Genomic DNA, 14,925 nt, shown 5'->3' with positions numbered 1-14,925 from the left:
CTGTCCATAATGAAAAAAATAAAACTATAAACACAATTCATATGGCCCGCCTGTATGTAACATTTTTAACACTATGTGAAGCAGAACAAATAGGCCACCGGCCAAGAAAAAAAGATGCCTGGATACTTTATGCTATATTCCCAGGATTCAAACTTAACAGGGCCTTGTAGCTAACTCAGAATGCGTTTTAAGCCTGTTAGGGCTCATGTTTGTTATATTATTCTTGCTTGAGAAACTTAAGGTAATTAATCATGTTTTCATTTCTTCAGAAAGTGAACTGAGACTTAGTTACATGATTTGCTCAGGCTCAAAAGTAGGGGTAAAAATCTCCTGATCCCTGACTTCTCACAGGGAATGCTATTTTCTCATTTTGCATTCTTTTATTTTGAATAGGACTGTGAGGATGCATTCCCCCCCGCCCAAGGGCATTTTTTTTTAACAGTTGGGGAACATTACATTTATTTATAAAGAGCTAAATATAAATGCATTGTATTAATATTAAATAGAAGCTTACTTCATTGAAATTTACTATTTGCTTTCTTTTAATCTTTTCTATTTTCTCATGATACAATATATTCCATATCTTTTGGTGCCTAACTATTCCAGGCCTATTTCACATTCGGCAATTAATTCAAGCTAAAAAGCGAATATCGAGACAAAGCTGGTTATTGTCCATGGTTCTAGATGCATTTACTACTCACTGTACATTATTATAGTTCAGCCACTGCTGTGAATATACATTTTTCACTTAATTATCTGTAGTGACTTTAGTCCATTCTTAATCTAATATAACTCATATCTCTGCTTGCTGACATTCAGGTGCATCTTCTATTTTTTTTCTCTTTTTTGATTTAGCTAAAGAACAGTATTTCATTCCAGGTAGGTTTTGCTCGGTAGTAGGACTAACTGCAGACACCCTTTCCTCACCTGATAAAATATAGCTCCTACAACTTTGATATGCATGCCTTTGAAAGTACAGTGGGTCCTCTGTAGATAGACTCACTTCTGCGTAGATCACTTGTAGCTGTTTCCTGAACACCTTACCTGACCTTTGCATGCAGCTTCTGACGTTAAACATATATATTATTAAACTCCCGCCTTTTTGCCCCCTCTCTTTCACTTTGGCACCTTATCTAAAATTCTTCACAGTAGCTAAAATGTTTGAACTTATGGCTTTCTACGTGAAGTCGTTTTCTCTCCTTACCTTGTATATCTGATCTTTCAACCTGTTTTTAAAATACAGCTTGTGGAGCTGATTTTAAAGACAGACGTCACTGTTGTCAAAGAGCCAGTTCTGCATGAAGTCAGTTACAAACACACAAAATTGTGTGTTCAGTCCTGGGATTTACCTTTTTTTATAGGTTTTACACTCAAAAAGTGCCCCCTACTTTTTGCTTGACTTTGGTTACTGTGGCTTCACTTTTTGTGGACAAGCTGGTGCTTCCTGCTGGTTTACATGCAGTGGCACTCTGTGTGTGTGACTTTACTTCCCTGCACACCTGGAGTCACAGTGTAACTTCCTCAAAGCAATGCTGACACCCAACCTGAGAGCATCAGAAATTCCTGAGCAATAAGTGCCTTGAATTATGTAGACAGATGATGAAATATTTCTTCGAAAAGTAATTGAAATGTGTTACCACTACAATCTTGCCGTCTTAACACTATCAAGGCTGACGATTCTAGAACTAGCTCTTTGAAATATGTATCTTTATTTGTTTGTTTTTTTCCTTGCCTGCCAGTTGTGTAAAATTCCTCTTGACTTGTTTGCTTTAAATCATTATGTAAAAATATATGTTAGTACTAATTGGCCACATTTACCATCTCCTGGGTATATTCTGGACGATGATATATTTTAACAGCTGTAAATGAAAATATATTTCTATAGCATTAGTGTGCAAAACCATACTTCTAAAGAGCTCTGGGTTCGATTTCTATTTTAAGGAGCTTTGTGTTGCTTGCCATTATTGAATTATAGTTTGATTAATTTTATGCACTTAACAGGTTTTGTTTTATTACTTATTTTGAGCTTGAATGCTTAATACAATTTTATATATTACACTGGCTGCAGAAGTAATATACTGAAAAGAACAGTTGATTGGCTTTCACTGGCAATCTTTAAAATACATTATTTTTACCCAGTTATTAAATAGAAAGTCATCCGGTAGCTATTACTTACCCTGAAAAAGTTATATTCTAAACACCAGAAGACCTATAGGATAAAACATTAATATCACTTAAATCCCAAAATTGCAGCAGTTAATATAATTGTCACTAAATTATTGTCTATTACATTTAAATATACTTCATTAACAATTTAGAAATTAATATTTTGAATTTGTAATACATTCACAATGGTTCAAAAATTATATATATTTATATATGTATTATTATATATGTATTATATATATGTATTATTATATATGTATATATACATATATACAGAGTGTGCCAAAAATGTATACACATTTTAAGAAAGGAAAACTGTATTAAAATTGTAATATTCAATACATACTGATAACAAAAGATGAATACAAGTCACGTCTGACTTCTGCAATTGCAAGAGGTGCTCAAAGTGGTTACCATCAGCATTCAGACACTTCTGATTACGGCAAACTACTGCTTGAGCAACACCGACCAAAGTGACCACTTGTATACATTTTTTTGGTACCCCCAGTATATAAAGGAATACAGTAGAAAGTCTCTCAGTGACCCCACAGGTAACTGCTGGCAGTATCTTCTTAGGTGGCCTTGAAGTTTCTTTATGCTTGTGCAAATAAATATGAATATATTCTAAAAAAAAAAAAAAAAAAAAAATCACTTAAATCCCAAAATTGCAGCAGTTAATATAATTGTTACTAAATTATTGTCTATTACATTTAAATATACTTCATTAACAATTTAGAAATTAATATTTTGAATTTACCAAATGAACAAAAGTTGGGTTGTTTTCATAAATTTTGATACAGTTTTGCCCACTAATTGACAGCCGCCAAAATAGGTCTTGGAAAACACTTTTTATATCAGATACCATGGTTTAATTGTCAATTTCTGAAAATTCAGTCTACATTATTTAAAACAATAATTATAGAAATCAGGATTCAGAAGAATTCTTTAGTCCGCCTCTCCCTTTTTTCCCCAGACTTTAAGTAATATTTGAGTCCATCTAGGAGCCACCATAAAACAAGCACCATTGTCACAGTATTGAATGCAGATTATTTTAAATGTAATATGCCTCGTATACCAGTTATTTACACTTTGTTCCCAGTATTTTCTCATTTACCTTTTACAAAACTTACACCCCAATACAACAGATTTTCAATAAATGTAATGGTATTATTTCCCAAATGCAGTGAAACTGTTATATTCGGCTTTGCAAACTTCTTAAAGATCTGATTCCATTTTAACTAAATGACATTATTTGTAAATTGGAAAAGTCATTCAAAAGCATGTAAGCCACAACCTGAGGATTAATCCAAACATGGTAATAATAGTCCTTGAAGATCTCAGTGATTGGCTTTTCACTTAATTTTACCTGTTTACTTGTCTACCACCATTCTATATATGGCATTCTAGATATTATAGTGATAACTCAGAAGAAGAGCTATCGTGCAGAGAGGTCATCTTTAAAAGGAATTGACAAGAACTGAATTTGTGCTGTGTATCTTTTATGCCATTGTTTTTCCTGTAAGACCATTATGCGTCAAAAAACTTATTGAAAAAGTTTACAAAGCACAACAATTCCAATCCTACCATGCCATTCCCTGTTAATTGCTACAGTAAGAAGAGACCTTAGTTTTATTTATATGCCTATTTATCTTAATTGGGATTGCCGTCTTTCTTTCCTTCTTGGTGATCTTTACTTTTGCAGGAGTTCACCATTTGGGCTGTAAGTAAAAGTGTCTGATCTGAAACCATGTCCTTCCTTTTCAATCCTGATGTACCTTCTTCTAGTTTCGGTCTTTTGCGCCTTTTTTATTTTATTTTATTTTTTTTCAAGAAGAAACCACAGATCGTTTGAGCTTCTCTGTTGTCCTTGTAGCTCAGCTCCAACTTCTTCCTGGATGTTGTCCCTGAAAGCTGTTGTGAGGAACGGTGGAGGCACCTTTCAGTGTAGCCCCTTCTTTGTGTTTCCAGGAAACTTTGGTAGTAATACTCTTACTACGGTCATACACATTCTGCGGGAAGAATGCATGTCATGTAAACAGTATTACACTTCCAGAACGTCTGTAGCTTTTCTCCTGCTTCCCTTCATCTTTCCTCTCCGTCTTCCCCTTGGCCTAGTGGATGGTGTAGTGATTATGTAGCGAGATTTTCTGTTGTGCTTGATCTAACCATGTGGTTGCCAGGTATGAGTAAAACATGGTTCCGTCAAGCACCATGGAACGTCACGCAGCTTTCTACAGCATGACAAGCTGCTGAGGCTTAAATCAGGATTTACTTGTCTCTCTTTATAAAATCAAAATGAAAAAAAGAGGGCTTTGTAGGCATTTCTGAAGATTATGTGAGAGGGAGAGAATAATAAAAGACCATAGAAAATTGAAAAAACCTGAGTACGTCTATTAGCCTTGAAAGCCCTAATTTAAAATGATATATAGGAATATGTTTATTACTGGATACATTTTAAATTCTTGACTCCGAGAAAAAATAATCTTTTTAACAATTAACAGCCATTGTGTGATTAGCTGTCAAATAGGCTAGAATGGCTCATAACTGGATCAGCAGAAAGTACAGCTGTGAAAAGCTCATCTCTATTAATGTTTTCCTGTCCTGTGAATCTAGTTACTCTTTTTTCCAGCAAATTCCAAGCCCTTGTTTTAACCCTCTCCTGACACCCATTGACCAAATTTCCCCAAGTTGTCTCCCTGCTGCATAATCTATAGTTATCTTCCTTTTTTCTTTCCGACAAATTCATAAACATTCCAACCTTTAGACTCAGTTTCTTTCTTTTTTTTTTTTTTTTTCATTTTTTTTTTTTTTTGGCTTGAATCCTCAATAGGTACAGAAGATTATCGATCAAAATTAAGTGGGGACTGCTTTGCAGATTTGGCTTGCCCTGAAAAGTGCCGTTGTGAAGGGACCACAGTTGATTGCTCCAATCAAAAACTCACCAAAATCCCAGACCACATTCCCCAGTACACTGCAGAACTGTAAGTTCATCTCCAAACAAAATCCAGGCTGGGAGGGAGGAAACGAAAGCATCAAAGTATTAGAATTATTATCTTGCTCTTTTACTCTCAATAATTGCGTTAATCTTAATTCACATACGTTGGCATAACTCCTGTCTGTACAAGAATATATTACAGGCTATCTTCCTTCACCTTCCTGGCCCAAGATACAACTACAGGAATTAATTTACCTTAGAAAAATTCAGTTAGCACTTAGTAATATGCATAATAATAACAGCATTCATTTGATATTTATTTCTTCAGCATTATTTATGCCCAAACCCGTTTGTAAGCACATAATAGATTTTTAACATAGTTAGTCTTTCCAACACCAAATAAAGTAGTTTGAGAATTACCATTTTGAATCTCTATTAATTATGAATTCAATCTGAGTCTTTTTTTTTTCTGCTTTAGTACCTTACTGACTTATGGGTAGAAAGATTTGGTGTTTATCAAGTATTAAAGCACAAAGGATAGGTTTTTGTTTTTTGTTTTGTTTTGTTTTTCTGAACAATAGATACCATAGCAGGAAAAGCTGAAAAGGCAGAGTATGATCAATTTATATTTATAACCCTAACACAGGGCCTAGCACGTACTTGGTGCTAAAATATGTTTGTTGAATCATTTATAGATGCTATGCCCATGTATGGTTTGTCTTTACTGACTTTATTTATAAACGTAAGACATTTAAAGTTAGTGTTCTAAAAATCCAGGGAAAACCTAGTGAAATCTCATCATTATGTACAGCACCATCTGGTATTTGTCACTAACGCTTCGCATAGTTGGTTGTCTTTCTGTGCATGTATAATCCTTTTGTCTTCAACTAGATTATAGCCCCTGATGACAGGGATTGCGTTTTATAGTTTATCTCCCACTGTGCCTATACTCATGCCTGTTACTAATGAATTTTAAGCCATTTGAATAATTAAAAATAACATAATGCCTTCAAGGAGATGACAGAAACTAACTACCCTGTTTGTAGTGATGCTCTTTTTTATTACTGTGTTTCCCCGGAAATGAGACCTCACGAGACAATCAGCTCTAATGTGCCTTTTGGAGCAAAAATTAATATAAGATCCAGTCTTATTTTACCATAATATAAGACCCAGTCTTATATAACATAAGACTGGATATAATATAATATAAAATAAAATAAAATAATATAATATAATATAATATAATATAATACCGGGTCTTATATTAATTTTTGCTCCAACAGACGCATTAGAGCTGATTGTCCGGCTAGGTCTTATTTTCGGGGAAACATGGTATTATTATTCATGTTAGTTCATGAAGCTATTACATAGCTCCAGGTCTTGTAGACCATGCAGCAAAAACCCTGAACTCTATTTTTATAATCATGTAGGGAGTTATGCTTGTTTCTAATAATACTACAAGCAACAATTCAAATCATATCCTCCAGCATGGTAATACCTTAAGAAGGCTTACTTGTCAACCAAGAATTGTATTCGAAACTAGCGTCAAATTTAATTTTCAGCAGAGGCTGTGGGTGTGTTTTAAGAAATTAGGAAAATTTTTAAATTATGCGTTTTAAAAATCAGCACTTGGAAAAAAATATTTGCAAATCATGTATCTGATAAAGAACTTATATCCAGTATGAATAAAGAATTCTTACAACTCAATAAAAAAAAAATGTACATTACCCAATTAAAAAGTGGTCAAATTACTTGTATGCACATTTCTCCAAAGAAGATAAATAAATGGTTGATAAGCACATGAAAAAAGATTTACATCATTAGGCATTAGGGAAACACAAATTGAAACCATAGTGAGGTAACACTTCACACCCACTAGAATGGCCGTAAAAACAAACAAACAAACAAACAAGTAAACAAACAAAAGACAGTACAGATGAGAGAATTTGGACCCCTCATACATTGCTGGTGGGAATGTAAAATAATGCAGCCCCTTTGGGAAACTGTTTGGCTGTTTCCTCAAAGAGTTAAACATACATTTACCATGTGATCCAGCAATTTCACATATATATACATATATATATATATATACATATATATATATATGTATCCAAAAGAACTGAAAACATATATCCACAGAAAAACTTGTACACCAATGTGTACAAGCAGCGCAATTCATAATAATCAAAAAGTAGAAGCAACGTAAATATCCATGAACTGATAAATGGATAAGCAAATGTGCTATTCCCATACAATGGAATATTATTTGGCCATGAAAAGGAATGAAGTACTGATATATGCTAAACATGGATGAACATTGTAAATGTTATGCAAAGTGGAAAAAGCCAGCCAAAAAAGGCCACATTTCGTATGATTCTATTTATGTAAAATGTCCAGATTAGAAAACTCCATAGCGACAGAAAGTAAATGAATTGTTGCCAAGGACTGAAGCAGCGCGGGGGCAGGCAGGGGGCAGCAAACTGAGGGTGACTACTGATGGGTATGAGATTCATTTTTTGTGAGATAAATATGTTCTGAATTAGGTAGCAATGGTGAGTGCACAATTTTGTGAATATGCTGAAAAACACTGAATTCTACAATTTAAAACGGAGAGCTTCATTGGCGTATAAGTGTGTATCAGTAAAGCTGTCAATAAAAAAACATTGTGGAGCAAGTGATTAGAAAAAAATGGTCTAAAATGCTTTCTGGGGGAGGGGCATAGTGAGCATAAAAGTTTCAGAGACTTGGTTCTGTAGCTGACTGAATGAGAGCTGGTTTTGATATTTAATTATTGATTTTCTTTACTGTGTGCCTTTTAATATATTTTATTTTGATCATTAAGATTTGAATGAAATGGGAAAACAGTTCTGCACATTTGGCCCTCTGTATCCTTAGGCATCCATGAGTTCTAACAACCTCAGATTGAAAAATGGTTAAAAAAAAAGTTAATATTGTTCCTGATATGCCCCATGTTTTCAGACCTACAATGGCTGCCCATGTACAGAACATGTGCAGACGTCTTTTCTTCTCCTAATTGCCTAAACAATACATTATAACAACTATTTACATAGCATTTACATTGCATTGGTATTAAAAGTAATCTAAGGATGATTTAAAGTGTGGGGGAAGATGTGTGTAGGTTATATGCAAATACGACGTGTGATCAAAAAATACGGTGAATGTTTAAATTTTAAAAATGTATTACAGCAAAAGACACATTGTCGTTAATCTCCGTCAAAGTACTCCCCCTCACTTCAAACACACTTATCCCATCATTCTTTCCACTTCCTGAAGCAGTTCTGGAAGTCCTTTTTCGTAAGTGTCTTTACTTGCATTGTCGTGGTTACCTCGATGTCCTGAATCGATTCAAAACATTTACCTTTCATGGTCATTTTGACTTTGGGGGCAGCGGGAAGTCGCATGGTTCCAGACCCAGTGAATAGGGTGGATGGGGACACACCGTAATGTTTTTATTTGACAGAAATTGTCATATACCAGAAGCGATGTGTGACACAGAGCATTGTCATGATGGAGGAGGAATTAAACACACTTACAAAAGAGGACTTCCTTCCAGAACTGCTTCAGAAAGTGGCAAGAACAATGGGATAAGTGTGTTTGAAGTGAGGGCGAGTATTTTAAAGGGGATTAATGGCAATGTGTCTTTTACTATAATACATTTTTTTAAATTGAAACATTCACTGTATTTTGTGATCATACCTCGTATTATGCCATTTTATTTAAGGAAGTGAGCACCCACAAATTTTGGTATCTGAGGGGGTTCCTGGAACCGATTCCCCACGGATATTGAGGTACAACTATACTTTACACAAATCTGTGATATGTGTCCTACAGGATAATCATTAAATAATGTTATAAGTCTGTATGATAAATAAAATTTAATCCCTTCCTGACTCTTAGTAATCAAATTTTTCTGTTTCTTTTTTCCCTAGGCGACTCAATAATAATGAATTCACGGTGTTGGAAGCTACAGGAATCTTCAAGAAACTTCCTCAATTACGTAAAATGTAAGCCGTGCATTAGCCATCTTTTTAAAATTTCTGTGGTGTTTTGTTGTTTTCCCCATCCCTTTGCAGTTTTATTTAGATTTTTTTGGAAATTGCAAAATATAAAATATCCAGAGAAATCTCCATACAATGACTACCTGTGGCATAAATTTAGGGTAATCTCTGAGAGGAAGCCCAGTAGTTGGCTTTTTTCTGTATCTTCAAATGAGGCCAACCACATTTCCATAGCAGAAACCTAGTATCTGATGTTTAACTCAGACAGCTGCTCTGTTACATGGCCACAGCAGGAATCCACCATGTAAGCACATTAGAGATGGGTGCAGTAATGTTTTCTAACTTCCTTTACAATTCGGCAAACCAAGCTGTTATTTCTCTTTCAGCCCATTCATGTCAACTATTTGACTTTTTGCTTCATTAAACTTTCATTAGGAGATAGTCAAAATTAATGATTGCTAAACTGGCTCGATAGGTCATCTGTGTTACAGCTTGTCCACAACTCATATTTTAAAATATGTTTGTAAGCTCAGCAGTTTCAACAATAATCAAGACAGTAAACAATAATCAAGATAGTGCTCTACCCCCCACCAGGACAGAGGCCAAGCATGTAAGGCCAGTGAGGCGCCCTCCACACAGGAAGAGGCATCAGAAGTGGGAAAGCAGCATTCTTCTATGACATCTGTCTGTGATTTTATTTATGTAAGTGGCCCACAGTCAGACAGACCATAGCAGGGAGAGAAGACTGAAACTGCTTCCGTGCCCGACCCCCATCTTATACTGCCTCCCAGAGTTTCTAATTGCTTAATTGTCTTTTTTTTCCCCACTGACACTAACTGCTCTTGATTTGTAGCTATAAAATGCCTTTCAATTCAATGCATATTTATTGAGCAGCTATGATGTGCAATGCTCTGAGAAGAATAAAATGATAACATAGAAATGATCCTCGTTCAGTGGGTATCCCTAGTCTTAAAATGAGCAGTGAGAGGAAGAAAGATAGAATTTATAGAAAGGTGAAACCTCAACTGGATGTCCTTGCCCTCTGGGCTAACATTGCAGTATTTCACATCATACAAAATACTGATAGTTAAGTTGGCTGTTTTGATACATGAGAAGTTTAACCGAGAACAAACTCATATTCAAATACATTTCTGAGGCTATCTGAGCGCTAACACATTTTAGTCCATCTTTCTACTCTACCCAGTTGGCTTCTTTTCTCCTTAGTTAATTCAACAGTTTTAATTAGAAGTATTTCTTTAAAAAGTTTCTTATTCAGTTTTGGGGTAAACAAACGTTCATGCAACTAGTACCTGACCTCAAGAATTTTGTACTCAGGGGTCCCTTTCAGATCGCTTTGACAATGACCAGGCTGGCGTTTTTCACCATAAACATTAGCCTTTAGTATTGTTATTATTTTGGCTTGATGGAATCATGGTGTCTCTTCGGAACCCTGAGACTTCTGAGCAGAGAAGAGCATGCAGATTGTGGAAGATTTTGTTCGGTAGAAGAAAATGATTAAATATGTTGTCTCAGTGCCCTTATTGCTGGAAAGACATTGTTTAAAATCTTTGTTTCAATGATTTTTATTTAGAAACTTCAGCAACAATAAGATCACAGACATTGAAGAGGGAGCTTTTGAAGGAGCATCTGGTGTAAATGAAATACTTCTCACGAGTAATCGCTTGGAAAATGTGCAACATAAGATGTTCAAGGGACTGGAAAGCCTCAAAACTTTGTAAGTGTTCTTATTTGTGTGGTAATTCTTCTGCCACAGAATTGTAGTTCATGAGTCATTACAGTCCTGGAGAGAGGATACAGATCCTACTCTTCCTCATTCCCCAGCCATCATTCTCTCTCTCTCTCTCTCTCTCTCTCTCGCTCTCGCTCTCGCTCTCGCTCTCGCTCTCGCTCTCTCTTTCTCTTTCACACACACACACACACACACACATTTTGTGGATGCAGACAGCCTCTCACTCTAATACCCCTGATGCCAGTATGTTGCTTGCAAAAGATCAAAGCGTCTCCCCTGGCTGCAGATTCAACAATAAAGAGCAACTCTGTTCCATGCTTGTACAGATCTGGCTCCTCTGTTCTGCTTCAGAATGAGCATCCTCTTTTCTTTTCCTCAAACACCTCCATCTAAGACTCAATCTTGCCCCAAGGTCTCTAGCTTCAGAGTCTACCTCAACTCAACCTGTGTGGCAGAAGAACTCTTAAGAGCTTAATCTGGAAACCACCTCTGTCTGGCCCTGCGAGGTCTTAGTGTAAAAGAGAGAGACTGACTGTTGGGAGAACTTTCAATACCTATTTCAAAGTAAACATGCTAAGAGGTATGTCTATTATCTCAGGGAGAGTGAAGCTGGGAAAAACAAATTCTATATGTTTCCAGAGGTTGTTGGCCAAGGAGGATGGGATTGGATTGACAAGTAAAGATAACATTTTGAGTTACTTGAATTTTCTACAGACCACGTATGTAGTTTTCATTATCTCTAAAGTATATAATTAAGTTTGAGAAATGTGGTGACCTAAAAATTGGAAGACACAAACCAAATTCTGAAGCCTTTGGAAGACATGAAAGACACTGTCACCAAAAAGCAGCCCTTGGTGACGGCAGTGGAGAGAGACCCGAGCTCCACTGTCTGCCCTAAACCCTCACCCTCTCCCACAGCCCTCAGAGCCACAACCAGGAGGACTGAGAGCCGAGGAAGTCCATGGCCTGTTCTTTATCAGATGCAAAGGGAGAGGGCATCCCCCCAGCCGGTAGGGGTATGTTAATGGCACGCCAAATTCAAAGCCTGCTAAACCTAGTCTGCACATGGAAGAAGTGTGTTCTTTGAGGGATAGCTTGGATCCTAGCCATCCAGCAGGACCAGCCTACCACCCGCTGACCCCTCATGGGCTAACTTGGAGCCCCTTCAAAATGTGATTTAAATACTCCTTCAGCCTTTCTATGGAGGAGATACTGAGCAGTGTATAGAAAGAAGGCAGAAAGGATGGCCGCATCGCCTCCTACCCCCGCATCTCCCTCCCCCGCTCAAGCTGTCTCAGGCAACTCAGCAAAACAAAAATCCTGCAACAAGCAGAAGCCCCCTTCTTAGACAGTAGTTGAGGGACTACTTGTTCCTGGAAGCTTCTCCTTGAATGGGAAGTAGGAGGGGCAGGGAGTGGAGTGGGGAGCCTGTAACTAGCTGTATTAGTCCACCATGGGCTGCCATAACAAGACCCCACAGACTGGATGTCTTAAACAATAGAAATTTGCTTTCTCACAGTTCTGCAGGATAGAAGTCCAAGATCTAGGTGCTGAGAGGGTTGCTTTCTGGTGAGGGCTCTCTCCTTGGCTTGTAGATGGCCACTTCTCTACTGTACCCTCACATGGCCTTTCCTCTGTGTGCCTGGAGAGAGAGAGAGGGAGGGGGAGGGGGGGAGAGAGAGAGAGAGAGAGAGAGAGAGAGAGAGAGAGAGAGAGAGAGAGAGAGCGCGCGCGCGCGCGCGCTCTGGTGTCCCTTCCCCTTCTTATAGGGACACCAGTCCTATCAGATTAGCGCTCCACCTATAGGACGCCGTTGCTCTTAATTCCTTCCCTAAAAGCCCTGTTTCCAACTACAGTCATATTGGGAGTTAGGGCTTCAACGTTTGAGTTTTAGGACACAGTTCAGTTCCTAACCCCACTCCAAAGAATTTATCAAAGTATTTCTTCTGACTGACTATTTCCATTCACAGGACTCTCCCTGAGACAAGTTCTCTAAATTCATCTTTCTCCTCCTTACACGTCTAGCAATGTTTCTGTGCCTCTGATGTTTTGGCACTTGAGACAGACACCCACTGGCTCTCTATTTAATCCCATAGTGCCACAACAAACATTATGGGCGTTTAGAGCCAAGCTTGGGTTAGTCGAAAGCCTAAAGTAGGTTTATCTGGACAAATCTGTTCCTCTAAGTGGTATCATTCAGCTTGGAGCTATAAAGATTTTTACAAAACACACCCCATTACCCCTAGACTTCTTCACCCTTTGGGACTAGTAAACCTCTGTACATATACGTACATATTTCAGTGAGTCTTTGAATCGCTGATTGCAGGTGGAATGTAGTATATGAGGTATGATCGAAAAATCCAGAGAATGATCAAATTTAAAAAATTGTTAAAGTAAAAGATACATTGTCATTAATTCCCCTCCTTTCAAACACACTTATTCCATCGTTCTTGCCACTTTCTGAAACAGTTCTGTAATTCTTTTTTGGTGAGTGTTTTTAGTTGCCCTGTTGTGGTTGCCTCGATGTCCTGCATCAATTCAAAACATTTGCCTTTCTTGGTCATTTTGACTTTGGGGCAGAGCTAGAAGTCACATGGTGCCAGATCCAGCGAATAAGGTGGATTGTAATATTTTTATTTGACAGAAATTGCTGTATCAGAAGCGAAGTGTGACACAGATCCCACTGTGATCAGAACCTACGTGAATGCTGCTGCCGAGTACCATCCAAGGGAAAAGCAGGGATCTTCAATTCAGGAAGCGGTGCATCAAACCTTAGTAACAGTGTGTGACAAGTTTCCACTTGTTCTGTGTAGTCAGTCGAATGTGGGCAATGGTTGAGAGAAGGTGTGTTTTAAAGTGTGCGTTATACCATCTTCCATCATGATAATACTCCGTGTCACACATCACTTCTGGTACAGCAATTTCTGTCAAATAAAAACACTACAGTGTGTCTTCATCCACCTTATTCACCATATCTGGCACCTGTGACTTCTGACTCTTCCCCAAAGTCAAAATGATTCAGGACATCAAGGCAGCCACGATAACACAACTAAAGACACTCACCGAAGAGGACTTCCAGAGCTGCTTCAGAAAGTGGCAAGAACGTTGGGATAAGTGTGTTCAAAGTGAGGGGGAGTATTTTGAACGGGATTAATAGCAATGTGTCTTTTACTGTAATTTTTTTTTTTTTTTTTAACATTCACCATATTGTTTGATCTCACCTCATACATTGTGCTTATGGATTTTTCTAGTGACAGAAAGCAAAGCTTTCTTCAACTTCTCACAGGGGCCTGTGACTCCAGCATGATTAAGACCGAGTGCTCTTTATTATTTATGTCAAAGAATAGCGCTGATAGAAATACTTTCCTGTTGTGCATTTGTTCTCTGACATAAAATGACATCTTAGTAAGAGGGCATCATCCATCCTTCTTATCTGTGACAGCAGAATAAAAAAGTTGCTATTTCTTATTTATCATAAGACAGTCTGGATTTTTAAAAGAACACTTTCTTGTTGCCTCCCATTTTTACTTCCTGTAATCTTCTAATAGGATGGTCAACTCATGTTTGGAAAAATTAAGGAAAACTAACTTTTCAACCATTTTGAATGAGATTCATTTTGATATTGGATTTTTTAAAAGCTTTTTGTTCCTTTTCTAAGCCCCCAAAATAGAGTTCACACAAAAATCGAGAACTGCACCTAAACTTTATCAGTGATGATGAAATGACCACAGTGTTAATCCTGTGAATGGCAATGACTTAAAAAAAAGAAATTGTTAGAATTTTTTCAAGAGAAGCCCATTTAAACTTCACTGTGAACAACTGGGATCTGTTAACTGTTGCCTCTTTTTAAATTCTGAACTTAAAACATGAAATCGTTTTCATAAATGAAATAATTTGTGCAAGCTTTGTGGATGCTCAGTCAAGTTTGACTCCCCCAGCTGATGTTGACATTGACTTGGCATATAAGTCCCCGAGATGCCCTCAGTTCTTCATGTGCTGTGGTTATTGATTCTTTTCTGCCTCCTTCCTGTTCCACCTCCAATGTAATACTACAG

At 37.2% G+C, this 14,925-nt stretch overlaps 1 protein-coding gene across 3 annotated transcripts in view; it reads left to right on the top strand.

Annotated features, from left to right (window-relative positions):
- Positions 1-14,925, top strand: part of SLIT2 (slit guidance ligand 2) — a 331,024-nt gene that overhangs the window by 243,128 nt on the left and 72,971 nt on the right. For 2 of the 3 annotated variants that reach the window (XM_074321782.2, XM_019743900.3), the window contains 4 exons: positions 856-879; positions 4,997-5,147; positions 9,052-9,126; positions 10,712-10,855. In XM_074321782.2, the coding sequence (XP_074177883.1) occupies positions 856-879; positions 4,997-5,147; positions 9,052-9,126; positions 10,712-10,855 (394 nt within the window). The remainder of the gene's footprint in view (positions 1-855; positions 880-4,996; positions 5,148-9,051; positions 9,127-10,711; positions 10,856-14,925) is intronic. The other variant, XM_019743903.3, reaches the window with a different exon arrangement.

The sequence above is a fragment of the Rhinolophus sinicus genome, chromosome 1 (assembly GCF_057876585.1).
Source record: "Rhinolophus sinicus isolate RSI-liver-muscle chromosome 1, RSI-T2T, whole genome shotgun sequence".
NCBI classification, from domain to species: domain Eukaryota; kingdom Metazoa; phylum Chordata; class Mammalia; order Chiroptera; family Rhinolophidae; genus Rhinolophus; species Rhinolophus sinicus.
Note: the sequence above shows the minus strand (reverse complement) of the source record. Positions and strands in the feature narration are given on the sequence as shown.